Source organism: Geotrypetes seraphini, chromosome 1, assembly GCF_902459505.1.
Source record: "Geotrypetes seraphini chromosome 1, aGeoSer1.1, whole genome shotgun sequence".
Taxonomy (NCBI): Eukaryota; Metazoa; Chordata; class Amphibia; order Gymnophiona; family Dermophiidae; genus Geotrypetes; species Geotrypetes seraphini.
The window spans coordinates 262,432,700-262,452,150 of record NC_047084.1 but is presented as its reverse complement, the minus strand read 5'-3'; the positions used below and the strand labels follow the sequence as shown (position 1 = coordinate 262,452,150).

The 19,451-nt window shown below is 41.6% G+C and overlaps 1 protein-coding gene across 6 annotated transcripts in view; it reads left to right on the top strand.

Annotated features, from left to right (window-relative positions):
• Positions 1 to 19,451, top strand: part of HTT (huntingtin) — an 831,912-nt gene that overhangs the window by 658,369 nt on the left and 154,092 nt on the right. For 4 of the 6 annotated variants that reach the window (XM_033950363.1, XM_033950354.1, XM_033950401.1 and 1 more), the window contains 3 exons: positions 1,278 to 1,378; positions 2,861 to 2,944; positions 19,297 to 19,451. In XM_033950363.1, coding sequence (XP_033806254.1) covers positions 1,278 to 1,378; positions 2,861 to 2,944; positions 19,297 to 19,451 — 340 coding nt within the window. The remainder of the gene's footprint in view (positions 1 to 1,277; positions 1,379 to 2,860; positions 2,945 to 19,296) is intronic. The other 2 variants (XM_033950381.1, XM_033950392.1) reach the window with 1 other exon arrangement.

The window sequence follows — 19,451 nt, the reverse complement described above, 5'->3', positions numbered from 1 at the left end:
CTTACCATCGTTCTACAGGGCCTTCTGGAAACCCCATTTGAACCACTGAAGGCTGCTATTCTTCTGGATCTGACACTCAGACTGTCTTTTTAATTGCTTTTGTCTCGGCATGGCGTATTTTGGAGTTTCAAGCTCTTTTGTGCGGATAATCTTTTTCCATATTACAGTTGCTGGAGTTTCTACTTTCCATGTCATCCAGGAGGTTCATTTGCCTGCGTTTCATTCCACATGCTCAGAGCGAAAGGATCAGATCTTACGTAAGTTGGATGTCAAGAGAATCTTGCTCCAATTTTGGACAGGATTAATGATTTTCGGATATCTGATCTCCTCTTTGTCCTGACTGCTTCGCCTTGGCATAGTCAGCCAGCGTCTATGACCTCGATCATTTGATGGTTTCATATGGCCATTTCTGCAGCAAGCTGCTGCTGGTTTCCTTTCAGGCCCACTCCACTAGAAGTGTTACTGCTTCGTGGGCGGAGTCTTGCACCTTTTCTCCAGATGAAATTTGCAGGGCAGCTCCTTGGTCCTCTCTACCTACCTTTACCAGTTTTTTGTCAGTGGATGTGGCAGCTTGCTCTGATGCCTCTTTTAGGACCTCGGTGTTGCGGGCAGGCTCTTCTGTCTCTTCCTAGATACTGCCATTGCTTTGGTATGTCACCTAGCGTACTGAATCTGGAAGGGATGTAGCACACCAACGATGGCCAGCGTTTCACATTTATGGCTGCTTCAGGGTGTGAACACACTGCAGAGACCTGTGTTGTCAGAAACCATCTCAGTGGTGTCTTGCTGCCTATGAGGTTTTTTACTCTGCTATACCTGTCATCTGTCTCAGTAAGGTGGAGGTTGGGATTTCAGGCTTTTTACTCCTGATTTTTCATTTTATTGGTTGCTCTGCTTCTCTGGGCAGATGTTGCAGTGCCCCTATTTTACTGTCTATGATACACTTATGTACCTGTTTTGTTTTTGATGACAAGTAGAAGTGTGTTTATTTATTATATGGCTAAAATTATCCCAGAGGGCATATAAGTTGGACATTAGGAATATCTTTGACTGTAAGGGTGATCAAACATTCAAATATACCACCTACAAAGTTAATAGGACCCCTGTCATTAGAGTTTAACAGCAAGGTTAGTATTTATCTGGAATGAGCTAGGTGTAGTGTATCCTGGTTGGAGATGGGCAGATTGTTACTTTCAGCCTTTTTATGATTGTTAGCCTGTGGAAGAAAGTGATCCTACATAAACTGATTTGTTTATGCCTGCCCTTTTTGTTTCTAGGATGGACAAGTCGTACTCAGTTTGAAGAGACTTGGGCCACCCTTCTTGGTGTTCTTGTGACCCAACCTATTGTACTAGACCAAGAGGAAACCCAGCAAGAGGTGAGCTGTTGATATAAGTTGACACAATAATAGCTTGTGTTGTAGATAATTTTAAAAACCTTGGATTTATTTTTATATTTGCCCAGAAATAAAATTTGCCATGTTTTCAAATGGACTACTTAAACATTTAAAATTTTAAAACATTCTTTCATTGAGTTGATGGTTACTTTAAATAGTAGAACACAAGTCTAATATATGAGCTTGTAAGAATAAACTGCTCCAAATTTATAGTTTCACATGATTTACTACTCACACGCCATTAAGTCAATTCTTCAATTTTGTGCCATAAGGTTACACACCAGAAAAGGAAAACTATTAATAATACATTCAGATCAAGATCATAGGATAGGAAGAGCACTCTAATGTTTAGAGTGTTATATGTGATTCAAGAGTTGTTGCATTCGAGTTCTACACCCTATTTCACATCTTGCAGTTTTGTACTTCAGTGAAGTTTGTGTATTCAAAGAATATTTAATTTCTCAGTCAACAAGCAAAATGAATTTAGTCATACATTGGTGTGTCTGATTGATGCTGCTGTCTATAGAAAGCCCTGTTAAAAAATGAGCAACTTTACTTTATACAAAGTACTTGCATGCACATTTCAGTTTAATTTTTTCTTTTCTTTCTTTTCTATTCAGTTACACATTTCTATATTTATTTCAAGTCTTCATATTTTAGTGGGTGCATTAAAAATATCATGAATCTGTCCTTTTTAGACTAGTCTTTTTTAATCAACTTACTTCTTACATTCTGTCAGTCAGACATTCTCTTTCCGTAAATCTTTGTGGTGACTTGTTGATTATTTGCTAGGTCCGTTAGAAACTTAGCAAACATTTGATAACCAAACCCAAAATATTTGGCTTACTAGAGCAGTAATTTTCAACCCAATCCTTGATACACCTAGCCAGTCTGATTTTCAAAGAAATTTGTGTGCACTGCCTCCATTGTATGCAATTCTATTTCATATATATTCATTGAAGTTGTCTGTAAAGCTAGACTGGCTGAATGTGTGCTAAGTAATGGGATGAGAATCACTGTACTAAAGGGAATAACATTTTATAGATGTTCAAATTCCAATTAAAATGCTGCAAAATGCTGTTATTAACAATGTTTTGGGCGTAAGTATGATAAATAGCATCAGAGTACCACATTTTCTTAGAGTACAACTGTTGTAAAAGGGATTCTATGCTGCTGTTTAGGGTGTTTTGAAAGGTAAAGTTATTTGGAAGGGCCTTAAAAAGATTTTTGTTGCATGCAGAAGGCAAAGCCAGCTTCTATGCTGCATTATCACTTAACTATTGCTCTGTCTATGCCCCTCTCCCCTAAAGAATTAGTTACCTGCCTAAATAAGTGATTTTGTTCATTTCCCAAGGCTCCAAGTAGACCCATTTCTAGGTAGAGCAGGAGCAAATTCGGGCAACTTCCCTTCTACACATATAGCTACCATGAAAATTGTGCTTTTTATTTCCTTTGCTTCCATAGAAAATCAGGGGAACCAGCCTTTGCCATCCTCACTCCTTTTACTGTATCAGATGTCATTGGAATGAAATTGGAAAAATGTATCAGGTTAGAGTTGGGGGAAAATCCTGTTTCTGAGCACATTACAGGACTTGTTGATTTATAAGCTGCTTTGACAGGGTCTACCTGCTGGGTAAGCATCCTGACGCTCAATCTAACAACATACTGCTCCTTTCTCTTCCCACTAATATTCATGTATCATCCTCACAATTGCTCACACATATGCTACTGGGATGAGTACTTTACAAATAGACTCATACTCCAGCATTCCCACCTATCATTTCCATTGACACTTCATTAAACATATTCATTAACATTAGAAGATACGGAATTTAAGAAAAAATTAAGCCAATTTCTTTAAATAAAAAAGGCTATAATGCAATTATTTTGGTTTCTTCCTCTTCACTGGGGGAAGGATAGCATGAAGCTCGCGAAAAAAAAGACAGGATGCCTCACAGTTCAGAAAGCAGAAAATGGAAAGAAGGCAATGCATGCAACTATAACTTAAGTAAGGGGTATCTTTTAAACTCTAGAGAAAACTGCAGAAAATGATAAACATGCATCCATTAGTGGCATGATTGAACTGCAAACTGTCAACTCATTGACAGCTTTCGGTGTTTATGAGAAACAGGAGAAGTAAGAAGGGTCAATTTGCTGGCTTAGTGGTAGTGTTATGCATATAAACAGTCTTCCATCAGTATAGTACATAACAGTCTTCCTTCGGTACATCAGTGTTCCATCAGTACATAGATGAAACTTATCTGTTCAGAAGCTGTCTTGTATCCCAGGCAATATACTTATTATAGAGCCTAGTTTTAAATTAAGCCTTTCTCAGGTACACCATATCATTAATCATTGTAACTAATATAGAGAGGCTTGTACACTTGTAAATTGGTGGGGCCATCAAATATATCCCTGTTACATGAAGTGACAGTAGGAGTCACGTGGAGCATCCTGTACTAGAGAAAGGTATGCCAATTTGTAGAATAGTAGTTGTAGAAGTTGACAAGGTGCTTACTGTAGTAAAATCTATGGATATAGAACTTCTACTTTTAGAGTATGATGCAGAGATATATAGGGTAGACGATATTACAGCAATGGAGCTCTGTGTGTGACAGAGGAAAAATGACTGCCTATAGCCATTGTACCCTTTATGTGGAAGGAGGTTGTGAGACTATAACAAAGTAGGAACTGTGGAATGCATGATGTTTGGCTACTGTCTTGTGAATACCGTATATACTCGAATACAGGACAAGATTTTTGGGCCAAAAAAATGGCCCAAAATGGGGATCTCATCCTATATTCGGGTCATCACCTGGTGATCACCCGACACCCTCTTGGACTTACTGCAGGCCTGCCGTAAGGCTGGGACAGGAGGGATCCCTCGCATCTCCCGTCCCGGCTATACAATTTTTTTACCCCTCCCCCTCATACCATTACCCTGGTGGTCCAGCGGTGTATGGGCAGGAGTAGCGAGCTTTCCACGCTCGAGCCCCTCCTTCCGATCTCTCAGCCAGCGGTGCACCTGGGCTGGCAGGTAGGAGCGAGCTTTTCGACCTCCTGCCCTGCACTGCTCCCTGAATGCCTGCCACCACTTCTATCATCTTCCCCCTTCTCTCTCTCCCCCCTTCTCCCCACTTCCATCATCTGCCCCCTTGTTTCTCTCTCTCTCCCCACTTCCATCATCTGCCCCTTCTTTCTCTCTCTCCCCCCCTTCTCCCCACTTCCATCATCTGCCCCTTCTTTCTCTCCACACTTCTTCCCACTTCCATTATCTCCCCTTTCTTTCTCTCTCTCTCCCGCCTTCTCCCCACTTCCATCATCTGCCCCCTACTCTCTCTTTCCCCCCTTATCCCCACTTCCATCGTCTGCCCCTTCTCCCCACTTCCATCGTCTGCCCCTTCTCCCCACTTCCATCGTCTGCCCCTTCTCCCCACTTCCATCGTCTGCCCCTTCTCCCCACTTCCATCGTCTGCCCCCTTCTCCCCACTTCCATCGTCTGCCCCTATCTCTCTCTTTCTCTCCCTCTATCCCAGGCAATTCCATCGCATTATTCTGCCCCCTCACTTCCTCACCGCTGCTGCTGTTTTCCCATATGCTCCTGTCACTGACCATTTAAACTCTTGGCTCATCTCCCTCCCTTCCTCTCACCTCCGTGGGTCACCTTGCTTTCCAATGGGTTTTTTTTTCTTTCAAACAGTGATGCCCCCCCACCCCCCAGCATTAATGGCAAGTATGTTCGGCAACCATTATCTTGCAAGTGGTGCTGCTCAGCCAAAGCTTCACCTCTGACGCGAGCTGCCAGGTGTAAACAAGAAGCTGCGTCAGAGGGGAAGCTTTGGATTGAGCACCGCTTGCAAGATAACGATTGCCGAATTTACTCGCCGTTGATGCTGGGACCTGTCGCCATTTGGAAAAAAATTTTTTAAACCATCGGAAAGCAAGGTGACCCACGAAGGTGAGGGGAAGGGAGGGAGATGGGCCAACTAGAGGAAGAAATGCTCAGACCGCGGAGACCCCCAGGGCAGCTGCTGTATTTGCCCTCCTTCAGCGAGCCCCCCTAATTATTTCGGGCCCTACTGAGCCTACCCTTTAATCTGACCCTGTGTTTACTTACCCAGAGAAATATCCTTTATCCTCCCCCCCTCATCTCTGAAAATATGTCCTCTCCTTTTGTCTCAGAAAGAAATATATCCTCACATTCAAAGACTGTGGAGCAATACCAAGATCCATTCCCCATCAACTAGCCAAAGAGGAAAGACATCTGTGTGGACACACCTTGATCATCTGTTTTCTTTGTTCACAGCTGAAGTGCCGTGAGCGGGACCACAGACAATCAACGCCTCCCCCTTGCTTATACACCTCCCAACAAAAGGAAAACCCCTCCACCCCCACAAAATGACACAATTATACAATAGCCACAAAAAAAGCCCCATGCTCCTTCATTGTGTGATCTAATGTTAAATGGTATATTTTCTTGAGGCTTTTGTTTTGTTTTTGTGGCGTATATCTGTTTTGTTCATGAAATATATAGATGCATATCATTAATAGTATTGTTATAGCTGTATGGATTTGTGTCACATCGTTTGCCAATCCTTAAAAAAGGTCTCCCCCCCTCAAGGGTCACCCCCACACATCCTACAACCCTATAGATGCATCCTCAATATACCACTACTTCCCAATAAAAGAGACCCCACAAGACCCAACCAAGTACACAAAACGCATTCAAGTGCCCAGTCCAGTACCCTCCAGTTTCTGCTCCATCAAATGTCGCTTCAGGCGACCACCATCTCGGTGAACCCGTTGCCAGTGAGCAGGCGGCAGCAAACCCTGGTGCACTAGACCGTCCAACTTTTGAACCTTAGAGTCTGCTGAAGAGGGCAGAAATTATATGCCTGGGAAAAGCTCTGCAGCCTCCTCCAAAGTCTTGACAGTGCACAGAGTACCATCCAGATAAAAAAGTACCGCAAAAGGATGATGCCATCGGTAACAGATTTTCTTCTTATTTAGATACCTAAGTAAAGATTTCAGTTCCGCACTTCTGCGCAAAATAACCGCAGAAAAGTCTTGATATATTTCCAACTCAAAAGTGTCCCACTTAAGATCCTCCATACCGTTTGCCTTATGATAAATTGCTTCCTTCACTTTTAAATCTTTAAAGCATACAATTATATCATGCAGCTTGTTGCCCCTTGGAGGCGCCAAAGCACGATACACCCTTTCAATGGCTACTGGTAGTGAAGGTCCCGCATCCACTGCTTCCACAAACAGTATACCTACAATTTGCTGTACCACCTTCTCGCAGACTTTATATTCCACTACCTCCGGAAGTCCTCGAATTCGCAAATTAACTCAGCGGCTCCGATTTTCAAGATCTTTCAGTTTATCAAAAATAAACGTCTGTTGCAATCAAGATCTTTACAGCGTGCATCTATCTGTCCCATCTCCACATGCTGTTCATCAACCTGGGTCTCCATCTCACTAACACGGGTTCCCAACTCCACACCGCAAATCTGTGGCAAACGTGGCAAACTCCCCCATAGTTCTTTCATATCATTGCGAATTTCCACCAATAACGCTCGCACCTCAACCAGTGGATCCGCCACTACAGTCGGCACGTTCTCAGCTGCGGTGAGGCATCTATCCCAGCGGGTGGCAGCAGCGCCGATTTCACTGACGCAGGCCCCACAGGACCGAAAGAGAAATCCCGCAGCGTCTTACGGGTGGATTGAGTCATAGAGCTCTGAGTTTAGGAGAGTACTAGTTCCCCCGGCCAACACAGCCACGGGATGCAGGCACAAACAGTTGGGGTCAGGCGAAACCAGCACAAATATACAGAGGACATATGGAGCTGAAAAATCACACGTCAATCTTGGACGATGATGTCACTTCCCCCCCCCCCCCTTCATATTATACTTTTTTAAGATCTGGTAGTCCAAGGCTTCCAACCTACCAATTCTCATATAGATATTTCAGGTTCGAATTAGGTTTTTTGTACCCCCACCCCAGCAAAATCTTGCCATTACTCAAGGAATGTGCTTTAGATTTCTCTGTGATAGGCAAAATCAAAAGTAATTGAAACAGACAGGGCCATCTTTGGAACAATGACACTTTTTCTTACTTAAAATATCTTTAGAAGTGTCCAGCAGTTTTTACATAATCTGTTGGACTTACAGCTAATTTAAATCTATTTTCTGAAGAAAGACAAACCAGTCATTGTAGAGATTGTCCTTGGCTAGGAGCAAAGAACTAGGGCTTACAATCATTGGTCTTAAATTTAGCCATTTTATCTCACCACTGCACAATGACTGGGACTCCTTTCTTAGCGGCTTTGAATGATACCTGTATAGAATTCCTCACCCTGAGTGGCCAGGGAAGAAAAAGAGAAACAAATCCAGGTTCTCTGCACAACAAATCACTGTCACTAAGCCACTGGGTTGGCCCAGGTCTTTATTGTTCAATGTTGTACATATATCTTTCTGTAAAATCAAAGTGAAATACTACAAAGTGAAAGCACATTAGAAGGCTTATCTCAATTTAGACTTTCATGTATTGGCAGATTTGTTGGTTCAATGTTACATATTTAGGGGCAGATTCTCAAAACTAAAATCTGCATGCATGTATTTTAATGGCGGATTATCAAAATAGCTTACCAAGGTCTTTTCTGAGTTTTCTCGTAGTCTCCGATACTGCCATGCAAATGTAGTACAGCAAAGTCATTAATATTAAAATGATCACTTCAAGCGATTCTCTATAATCACCGAGTAATTCTCTAACCTCGTTGTGCCACATTTGCAGCCAAAATTTACCAACAGGTCTGAGCTGTCGTTGCCTTACTTTCTGATTGGCTCAGGCACTGACAGGAAAGTAAGATTTACAGCTCAGACCCCCCTACACACAGACAAACACACACATGCACACACACAAATTAAAATAATAATAATAAAAATAAATTGAAGTTCAGCAGGAGAGATACCCACTCTCTCCTGCTGCGTCGCACAGTCATCTGACACTGCTAACTCCATACATACAAATTCAAATAATAATAAAAAAACCAACCCAAATTGAAGTTCGACAGGAGAGATGCCCACTTCAATTTGCCCCATAGGGAGGGGCCTTAAACAACCTGGGCCAATCAGAGCCTCAGGTACCTTCCTGGTGCATCCCAGAATGCACCAGGGAGGGGAAGACCCACCATTTTGAAGAGGTGGGCATGCTGGCTGGAGGGAGTAGGCATCCCTCCAGCCAGCCATCATAAATAAGGTAAGAGGGAGGGGGCGGGAGTTCATCAGAGGCATGGAGGGTGGGTATCTCTCCCACTGTCATGTGGGGTGTTGGGGGGTCGTTGCTTGGCAGGAGAGAATGGGCATCTCTCCAGCTGCCAGAAGGGGGTGTTGCTTGACTTCAGTGACTCAGTGGTTTTGTTTGCATTTATTTTGCGCATGTGCCCATCAGTATCACTACGATGGTTACATGCAGATTTAGCGAATCTTTGCTACTCTCTGCAACCTCATTTGCATGAGAGTTGTTTGGAGAATGAATCAATTTTTTTTAAATCGCTACAATAACAGCTGTGATAGCAGCTCATTAATTTTTAATGCAGATTTTTGAGAATCTAGCCCTTAGTGCCTTAATCAAAAATAACTTCATTTCTGTGCAGTAGAAAATATGTGAGTACTATATCTTTAATTTAACAAATACTGTACTTGAAAATTTGGCAGATTTAAGTTTTGGTAATAAGATGCCAGCTTGGCTCATACTGAGCATCTGGAGTCCTTGAATGTAGGTATTTTAATCTGTCCAGGTCATAGATGAAAAATTGTTAAAATGAAAGAGAAAGACAATAGATTTTTTTAAACATCTGAATTAATAGTATCCTAGAATAGAATCAGAAGTAAGTAGATGTTTAAATGGCAATCATGGAGTGATTTAAAAGTTCTTGTTTTAAAAAAAAAACAAACTAAGGTCCTCTTTTACTAAGCCACGGTGGAGGTTTCTACTGCGACCCGGGATGCTAAATACTCCACTGCTGCTCCACCGCTTATAGGAATTCTATGAGTGGCGGAGCAGTGGTGGAGTATGTAGCGTTCCAGGTCACAGTAGAAATCTCCACCGTGGCTTAGTAAAAAAAAAAGGGGGTTAAAGGAGGCATAAATAGAGTTTAAATATGGGGATATTTGTATGCTGTCACGAATAAAAGTTGCACATTATAGCCCGTCATGCTTCTGCTGTCATTTCATGCTTCAGTTTATATGTTCATATTATCTGTAGTAAATAAAATTTTATCTAGTTGATAATTTTTTCCTCATTACTGATCCACCCTTCCTGTATCTTTGTCATAATTTTCTGTTATCAGGGCTTTTTGCAAAATCAGACATTGTTCAGATCTCCAAGGGCCAGTTTGGGATGACCAATTTTTGATGTACTGTTTTTCTGTCAGTAAGCAGGACTGAATCAGACACACAAGTGGGTGATATCATTGCATGTTTCTGAAATGGACTAGCTCTCCCAGAACTCTTGGCTGTGTTCTACGGGAGTGGTTTAAATTTGAACAAGTCCTAGTTGTCAGAAGATGATGTCAGATGTCCAGTAATGTTTCCTCTTAGGAATTTCACCTCCTCCCATGATCCTCCACTTTGTACAGGGTATTGCTCTGTTGTTCTCCTGGTAGTACCTATTCATGACCTCTTATAATAGGTCACCTAGATTTGGAGGGCAGGCAAGTACCTGTTGTTAGCCTATTTTATAAAGACAATTAAGTACATTTGTGTCTTCATAAAATATTATGGATAAACTGAAAGAAATCTCAACTATATTGCAGTTGTCAGTACCAGCTGTCTGCCTTGGGATTATCATTAACTCCGCCCCTCAAGTAATGTCATTTGGGGACACCAAGCTTAAAAATGAGCTGGCCAATGTTGGAGGCTAGAGAGATTTATTCCATGTGCCTCAATTGAGTGCTACTACATTCTGCTAACCTGAATTTCCAACTTCACAGCTCTCTTTGATTGTCTGTACCTACCCCAAGTGACCTCATTCATGGGTGCCAAGATTAAAATAAGCTGGCAAATGCTGGAGGTGTGGCACCTCCTCTGTCGTGCCAACAAAAGAGCATGACCAAGGAGCTCCTTTGTGTTCTAGTTAGGGCAGACTTTGAATTGACTTTTCTTGTGAGTGTAAAGTTTTATGGTAAGGGAGATTATTCCTTTTATTGTAAGGAATGGAAGGTAAGAACAATTGTCTTGTCTTCCAGAGAGTCATATAAAATGTTTTCTATTAAATATTGAGTGTACTAATGTTTTAAATAATGTTAGAAACACTATCTACTCCATTTGCTTTGATTAATATGTGCTGCGTTAAATAGGTTTCAGTTTTATCTGATTTTATTCATGATTTAGTTTGTTTGTATCACAGAGACCTGGTTAGGTAATTATGATACTATAGTGTTTTCTCATGTATGTCCAAGGAGTTATAAGGTTTTGTTTAAGTGTCTTTCTATAAAGCAAGGAGATGGTTTTATTTTTAGGGAGGAAATGGGTTCTCCTGTTAAAGAATTTTTGGATCGGGAAGGCTATAAAACATTATTTCTGAAATCTGTTGATTTGAATATACCGTTACATTATTTTCCTCCAGGTTTGCTTTATTCAGGTTTCTCTCCTTTTATTGAAACTATTGCATTATTTAATCTCAATTCCAGTATGTAATACTATTCTACTGGGTGGGGGGAATTAATTTACACATAAATTAGTTTTCTTTCAACTCTACTGTAACTGATTTCTTGGGGATATTTTCCTTGTTAGGGTGGTTGTAAATAATAGACAATTCAACTCATACACTTGGGGCTCCTTTTACAAAGCTACAATAGCGGTTTTATAAGCACGCGCTAAATTGCCCCACGCGCTAGACACTAACACCAGCATTGAGCTGGCGTTAGTTCTAGCCGCGTAGCGCACGTGGTAATTCTGTGTGCGCTAAAAACGCTATCGCAGCTTTGTAAAAGGAGCCCTTGGTCATATTTTAGATTTGGTATTTGTTCCTGAAAAAATTGTTCTATTGGGGTAATTACATATAATGTTGACTGTCATGTGGTCAGATCACAAATTGATTACATGCGAGTTTACATTAGAAATAGGAAAAAATGAACTACCTATAAAGAAGAAAACAATGACTATACGTGACTCTTATGAGATCGCCGGTGTAAAGAAGGCATGGCTGCCCCATTTGAAGTATTCTAATTTCGACTTTGTAGTAGACATTGGAGAACATTGGAGATACTTTAGATGCTATTGCTCTAACCAAAAATGTAATTGTTAGGCGCAGAAATTTTGCCTCTTGGCTTACAACTGTACAAAGGGAACAAAAAAACCTTTACGGAGACTTGAGTCTCCAACATGTGGCCCCATTGATGCCTTCAAATAACTGGCTGAAATTCTCTTCAAATCCTTTAAATATTCTAATTTTAATCTTGCCCACTTGATATATAGTAACAAACAAATATCGGGATGGCTCATTGAATTTAAATTCTCTTTCAAAAATGTTATCATTTACTCAAACTATAATTAAAGGGCCCAAGATATATGCATAGCTACTTTTTACAGTTAAATAATTACACCCCTCCCCCCCCACACACATTTTTACAAACTGTGCAAAAGTTTTTTAGCACCAGCCAGCACACTGAATGCTCTGCACTGCTCCAACACTCATAGAAACTTTATGGACATTGAAGCAGTACACCAGCCAGCGTTAAAAACCTCTTGCGTGCTTTTGTAAATGGAGGAGTGGGGGAAATTAATTTTTAGTGAAAGTGCTCAGAGTGCAACACTTTTACAGTGTGTGGCTATCATAATTATAATTATGTATCATAATTAGCACTAATCTAATAATTATTGTATCAAAAAGATATTTTACTTATCTCAAGTCTAGACTATAATTGCAAACAATCTCTTGTGTGTTATTCAGGTATCTCATTTATGGAATTTGCCACTGTTGACCATCCAAAATAAAAGTGAGAGTTTTTTAAAAAAAATACATCCTTGAAGTGTTGTAAAATCAATATTAGTATTAATTTTTAATTTTAATACCCAGTCTGAATAAGCAGGTCAAAGCAGTTTACAAAAGTATGTTTAAGTGTGACATGGTGAAGTTCTCAATCACTGGCATTCCACCAGAGGGAGTCTGAGCAGCTAAAAGAAGGGACTAATTTGCATAAGAGTTGCAAGTGCTGCTGGGAGCTTTCCACTCACCCTGAGTGGATTATGGTGCTGAAAAGAACCCTCCCAGCATAGAGAGCTCAAAAGGCAAGGAGCTCCTTTGGGTGCTGGGAAACCTTCGGGAGAAGGATTGCTGGCCTCTGGCCTAACTCCCAGTAAGCTCTGAAGGCCACAGCTGACTGTGGACTTGGGGCAGTGGAGGAGAGGTTGACAGGCTGATTAGTCCTGACAGGGGGGACTGGAAGCCCGGTGGTGGGAGGGTCTGTGGGGACCTATACCCCAACAGAGAGATCTGGCCTGTAATAAAGCCCAGTGGTGGGAGGGTGTGCAGGGACCTATACACCGGCAAGAAAGAGATAGAAGTAGCCAGAGAGCCTGGTAGAACCTGGAGTCGAGTGTGGCTCAAGCTTGACTACCGGTGGTGGGACTGAAGAATCCAGGTGGTAGGGACCCAAAAAGCCAGGGAGTGAGGAACTGGTAGTGGACCCAGAAAGAAGAGTCCTCAGTGCATGTGTCTGTGATGATGACTGAGGGGCTGGGAGAGCTCTCAGTGCACGCGTGCAGGATAAGACGACTCAGCTACGGAGAAGCTGGAAGAGTCCAAGGCTGAGGGGAAAGGACTGACAGCTGACCGGTGGAGGGACCAGCTGGGACAGTCTCAACTGGTAGAGGGACTGATAAATTGCACCAGAAGTATGCTGAGGACCTAGAGGGCCAATTGAGGGTAAGAGAGGAAGGATTCGGGGGAAGACCTGGAGAGACAGAGTCAAGGAAGGACCTGGATAATGACCAAGGAAGACCTGGTCAGGGATTTTAATGGAATGTATGTATGTAATCCTTTATGTTGTGTTTTAACAGAGTCCAGAAGAGAACAAAGGTGCCCTGAGGGTAGATATGTGACAGGTGTTACTGCTCGGCCTCATTACATGATCACAGAAAGCTTGAAATCTTTTGGTGGCCCTCTGAGCATTGTCATATTCACACTGTGGCCCTTTACATGAAAAAAGTTGGGACTGAATATCATAAGGCAATTTTAGTATGCAAGAAGGATTATTTTAACTGAGAAAAATACTGTCTGCTTTTTCTCTATCAAAATAATTATTTTCAGTTGTTGAACGGATTTCACAGCCTAGTTAACTTGTGTCAAGCTACTCTCTCCTGCCAAGAATTTTTTTTAAGAAGGCTGAGACTACATTCTCATTGTTGGATCATTAGTTCGCTTGTAGTAGAGCCGTGTGTTGATTCCATCTACTACTACTATTTATCATTTCTATATTGCTGAAAGGCATATGCAGTGCTGTACATTTAATAAGCAATAGACGGTCCCTGCTCAGAAGAGCTTACAATCTAATTTGGATAGACAGACTGGACATATAGGGTTTGGGAATTTCATGCAGAGAGATTTATAGGATGGACATAGGAAGTCCAGACAACAGCAGTGAACAGCACGTTCAAGTTGGGAGAATTTAGAATAAGTGTCTACAGATAGTTGTTGAGACCATTAAAGCTTTGAATAGCACTACTAAGAGTTTGAATTTATGTTCTAATGAAGACTGTGCGTAATGATATTGTTCTGTTAGTTGCTTCTCTAGTGAATACTGTGTTGAAGATTTGGTTCCTAAAAATCTTAAAGATGCTGTAGTTAGACCTTTGTTGAAGGGTGTTGCTTTAGATCCTCTGGCAAAGCGTCCCAGATCTTAATTATTCTCTGAGTGAAAAAATATTTCTTCCTATTGGTTTTAAAAGTATTTCCTTGCAGTTTCATCGAGTGTCCCCTAATCTTTGTAATTTTTGACAGAGTGAAAAATCGATCCACTTGAACCCATTCTACTCCACTCAGGAATTTGTAGTCTTCAGTCATATCTCCCCTCGGCCTTCTCTTTTCCAAGCTTAAAGCCCAAACTTTTTTAGTCTTTCCTCATACGAGAGGAGTTCCATCCCCGTTATCATCTTGGTCGCTCTTCTTTGAACTTTTTCTAGTGCTTTGATATCTTTCTTGATAAGGAGACCAAGTGAGGTCATACCATGGACCAATACAGAGGTATTATAATATCTTTAGTCTTGTTAACCATCCCCTTTTTAATCATTCCTAGCATCTTGTTTGCTTTTTTGGCCGCCGCACATTGGGCAGAACGTTTCATCGTATTGTCTACCTAGCATCTAGTAACTGTGATATTCTTCCCAATATGCATCACTTTGCATTTGTCCACATTAAATTTCATCTGCCACTTGGACACCCAGTCTTCCAATTTCCTAAGGTCTGTCTGTAATGTTTCACAATCTGTATGCGTTTTAACAACTTTGAACAGTTTAGTGTCATCTGCAAATTTAATCACCTCACTCATCATTCCAATTTCCAGATCGTTTATAAATAAGTTAAATAGCACATTGCTAATGTAATAATGTTTAAAAATAGCTGCATACTAGTGGCAACAGTATTACTTATCAACAAAGTGCTTTTTACCTTCTGTTCAAAAATCTTAAGAATTGAAGCAAGAAAGACCTCTACATTCTGGAGTGTAAATGGTCCCTTGCCTACTACCTCAACAGGATTGAGTCAATCATGAAATCAACACAGCTGTATGGCTCCTTTGACCCCAACAAAACTGGCATGCTACCTGCCAAAAGAGCTCTAGCTAATGGGCGATATCCTGCATCCAGTTCTTAATGAACAAACAGGCGCTGCTCTAAGTACTATAGTAAAATCTCAACAGAGCCCCAGAGTTGTTATGGCCCTCCTGAAGTCTGCTTTTTTGGACAGTACTTGTAAAGCAATGACCTGCTGTTCATTGCATACATTTACCTTGCACTACTGCTCAGACAAATCCAAAGTAAAGAGCAGTGCATTTTGTCAAGCTGTGCTGACTAATCTGTTTTGGTAAGCTAGTAGCACTCATGTTGTTTTCTGTGCTGCTTGTTCCTAAAAGTGTACTATAAATAAATAGAATATGAGCAGCCCTAAGCTTGGGAGTCACCCACTTTTGTGCCTGATGCTGACTTGCTTGTCAGCAGAAAAAGCATTGTTGCTAATGTGTAACAGATATTTTCCAGGATTGATAGGCACACAGTTGCTCCTACCTCCCTAAGAGCTGCATTAATTCTAAAGCTATGGAACTAAGGCCACGATTCACTAAAGTCAGCGATCATCACTAAACCTGTTTTCACAGGTTTAGCGACAATCGCTGCTACCCACCCGTTTCACTAAATGGCCCACGACATGTTTTTCCCCATTGTCCGATCCGATCCAACCCATGCAAATTAGTAAAACCCCATGTAAAATAGCCAAGCGATTGATTCACTAACATTTGCTTGGCTATTTTGAATCGAGTTTTACTATCCTAAAACCTGACTGCTGTGTTACCGACAGGTCTGCAGGGTTTTTATATTCATTTTTTTTTTCCATGGCACAGATATTTTGTGTATATTACACACGCAAAATATCTGACCCATTTTAAAAAAATGAATGAAAGACAGGCAGACTTGTCAAAGAATCTCCCCGCCCCTGTGACCCACAAATAGCAGGAGGGATACCCACTCCCTCCTGCCACCCGACACTCCCCCCACTATGCTGAAAAATATGGCAGGAGGGATGCCCATTCCCTCCTTCCATTGGCCCCTCTCCTTACCCTCCCCCAAACAAATGGCAGGAGGGATGCCCACTCCCTCCGGACAGCGGACACAACCTTTCCTTCCCCGTACCTTTACGTTGGGATAAGGAGGGGTGCTGAGTCCCTCCTGCTTCTCCGACTTCCTCTGACGCATTGCAGGCCTTAGGCCACACCCCGGTGCATTATATGATGCCCAGGGAAGAGCCTAAAGCCCTGATTGGCTCAGGCGTCTCAGGCCCCTCCCAAGGGAGGAACCCGAGGTGCTTGAGCGAATCATGGCTTTAGGCCCCTCTCCGTGCATCACATGATGCACCGGAGTGGGGCCTAAGACCCTCATTGCATCGTAGGAGGCAGGAGGGACTGATCACTTCTCCCAATGTAAGGGGAGGGGGAGGTGGCGTCTGGTGGCAAGAGGGAGTGAGCATCCCTCCCACCTTATTTTTAAACATGGGTGTATGGCAGAGGCGGCCGATGGCAGGAGGGACTGGGCATCCCTCCTGCCATAAGTCTGGCGAGCAGGCAACAGAAGTCCTTACAGCAGTGACAGTTAGCTGCTTCTCCTGTCACTACTTTCAGGGCTCTGCTCCGACTCAATTGCTCACTGAGCAATTGAGTTGGGGAGTTTGCATGCAAATGATTTGTACCTCCATGCAAATTATTTGTATGCAAACAAGATAGTGAATCAATCGCTGTTTCAAAATTGGCCAGAGAATCAGCCAACAGCAATTGCATCGCTATCTTTAGTGATCTGGGTTTAACTGAAGAGACTGCTGTGTATGGGAGGGGCTGCAGATGCTCAGAATTTTACACCCACTTGTGTGCCTAATCAATCCTGCTATTTTTAGAAAATACCTGTTAAAGATGGGACAATAAGAGCATAGCATGACTGATAACACAATCCAGGTACTTGCTGAATAATTTATTTTCAGATGCTAATAGAAAAGTAAATTCATGGAAACATGATTTATTGTGAGAAATTGATTTTGAACATCTATGCTGCATGTAAATTATTGAAGGGGTAATATAACTACTTGCATTAGTGATATTACATAGATATTTTTGACTCTGCAGACTGACAAATTTAGTGGAGCTCAAAAGAGTAGGAATACGGTGGATGTATCTACCAATGTCCAAATCCCAAGGGCAGAGCCCCAACTTGGGTGCCCAGGTGGCACATAAAGACTCCCAAGATCTAACAGGAGGAAGCTGATAAAAGGCTCTATGCAATAGCGTGACTGTAAGACCCATATCCAGAAACTGGACAAAACCCCCCCGAAGCTTGCCCCCTAGCCGCCGCAAAGACCCTCCTCCCCCAGAGAATGTAACTGTAAATACGTGAAGTGATCGCTGGTCAAGATCCCCTCCTTTTGCTGTAACTCCCGCCAGGGCACTAAAGAACCATACAACTGAAGTACATGTTCCAACAAGGTTACACCAGTCCACTGCCACTGCTGAAAGGAGGAACTATCCCATCCCGGGACAAACTGAAGATTCCCCTGAATTGATAATTGGTTCTAAGTCCCAGGCTGCCCACCCAACAAAAGGACCAATTATTTCCGAGTATCCCTAGGGGAACCTAATAAAAAACTGGAGCATTGCCCTCGGAACATGGAGTAGATAAGAACATAAGAATTGCCGCTGCTGGGTCCGATCACTGGTCCATCGTGCCCAGCAGTCCGCTCCTGCGGCGGACCTTAGGTCAAAGACCAGTGCCCTTATTGAGTCTAGCCTCACCTGCATACGTTATGGTTCAGCAGGAACTTGTCTATCTTTGTCTTGAATCCCTGGAGGGTGTTTTCCCTGGGAAACTACATGCACACATTTACACCTGCTATTTCCTGTGAATTAGGTTACTTGGTGGAGAGGGGAAAGCAGTGTGTGAACTTTTGTGTAAATGCAAACACAGGTAATGATACAAGTATAGGCTGTGCTCTCTGCTTGCTCAGTTCAATAGTACATTGATACCAGGGCTATACTTGTATATCAGGTGGGCAGTTTGTTGAGTTTTTTTCCCAAATTCTTTATTCATTTTTCCATCTTACATCAAGAACACAGTATTACATGATTGTAAACATTACTTGTATTTCTTCTAACATCATCTTAAAAACATAAATTTATACTCTCCCCACCCACCCTTCCCACAAATATTTTAATCAAAAAATATCATATAAATATTATAATCTTATCTATTGATCAAACCTTTAATATAACTTTATACCCTCCCCCCTATGTACTTTCAGTGGATAATGGCGTCTAATCATTGCAATAATTTGTCAATGGTCCCCAAATCTTTTTAAAATTATTATAGTTCCCTTTTTGTATGGCAGTTCTTTCCATTTTATAAATATGACATAGCGAATTCCACTATTTTTGTAGATAAAGTACTGGCTTTACCAATGAAAATAGTTTTGAAAATTACCTTCTAAAAGGGCATTTCTGTAACTGGGCATCCGCATGTACATGCCACTTGTGAGCATAAATGTACAGAATAACCAGCACTTTCACAGGTAAGTGTACACTATGTATATGAGTGGTAACAAAGTGCCTAAAGTGTAGTTATTAATATGGATTACTATTAAGATGTTTTACTGTTAACCCCAGATAGTAGAAACTAGGTCTCATTGCATAAAATGGGACCTGTAGTAAAACTTCACAAGTTAGTGGTAAAATAACATGTTTTAACAGTAGCTCACATTGATAACTACTGTACACCCCTAAGTGATATAGCATGTAAATGTAAGGGGAGAATTCATAAGGGAGGCACAGCTTACAGGGTACTATAAATGCCACTCAGGTTCGCCAGGTTCATGATTGGTATAACTGGGAGTATGTAAATTTAACGTGTGCTGATTCTCTATAATGGAATCAGGGCATCCAAGTTCTGTTTGTAGAATGAGCTCTCCTAAAAGGAGATGCTCACTTACAGAATTGCTACCTAAAACTATGGTGGATACCTAAGGTAAAGCTAATCATAATGTTCTTAAGTTTGTTCAAAAGAAAATAGTTCATAAACTTCTTTGAAATATTTTTAGTAACATATTCTGATAACTTCTGCAATATTATTCATGTTTTTCCCCCCTAGGAAGATTCGGAGAGGACCCAAATCAATGTTCTAGCAGTACAAGCCATAACCTCTTTGGTGCTGAGTGCAATGACTATTCCTGTTGCAGGCAATCCAGCAGTTAGTTGCCTGGAACAACAGCCCCGCAATAAAACACTGAAAGCACTAGATACAAG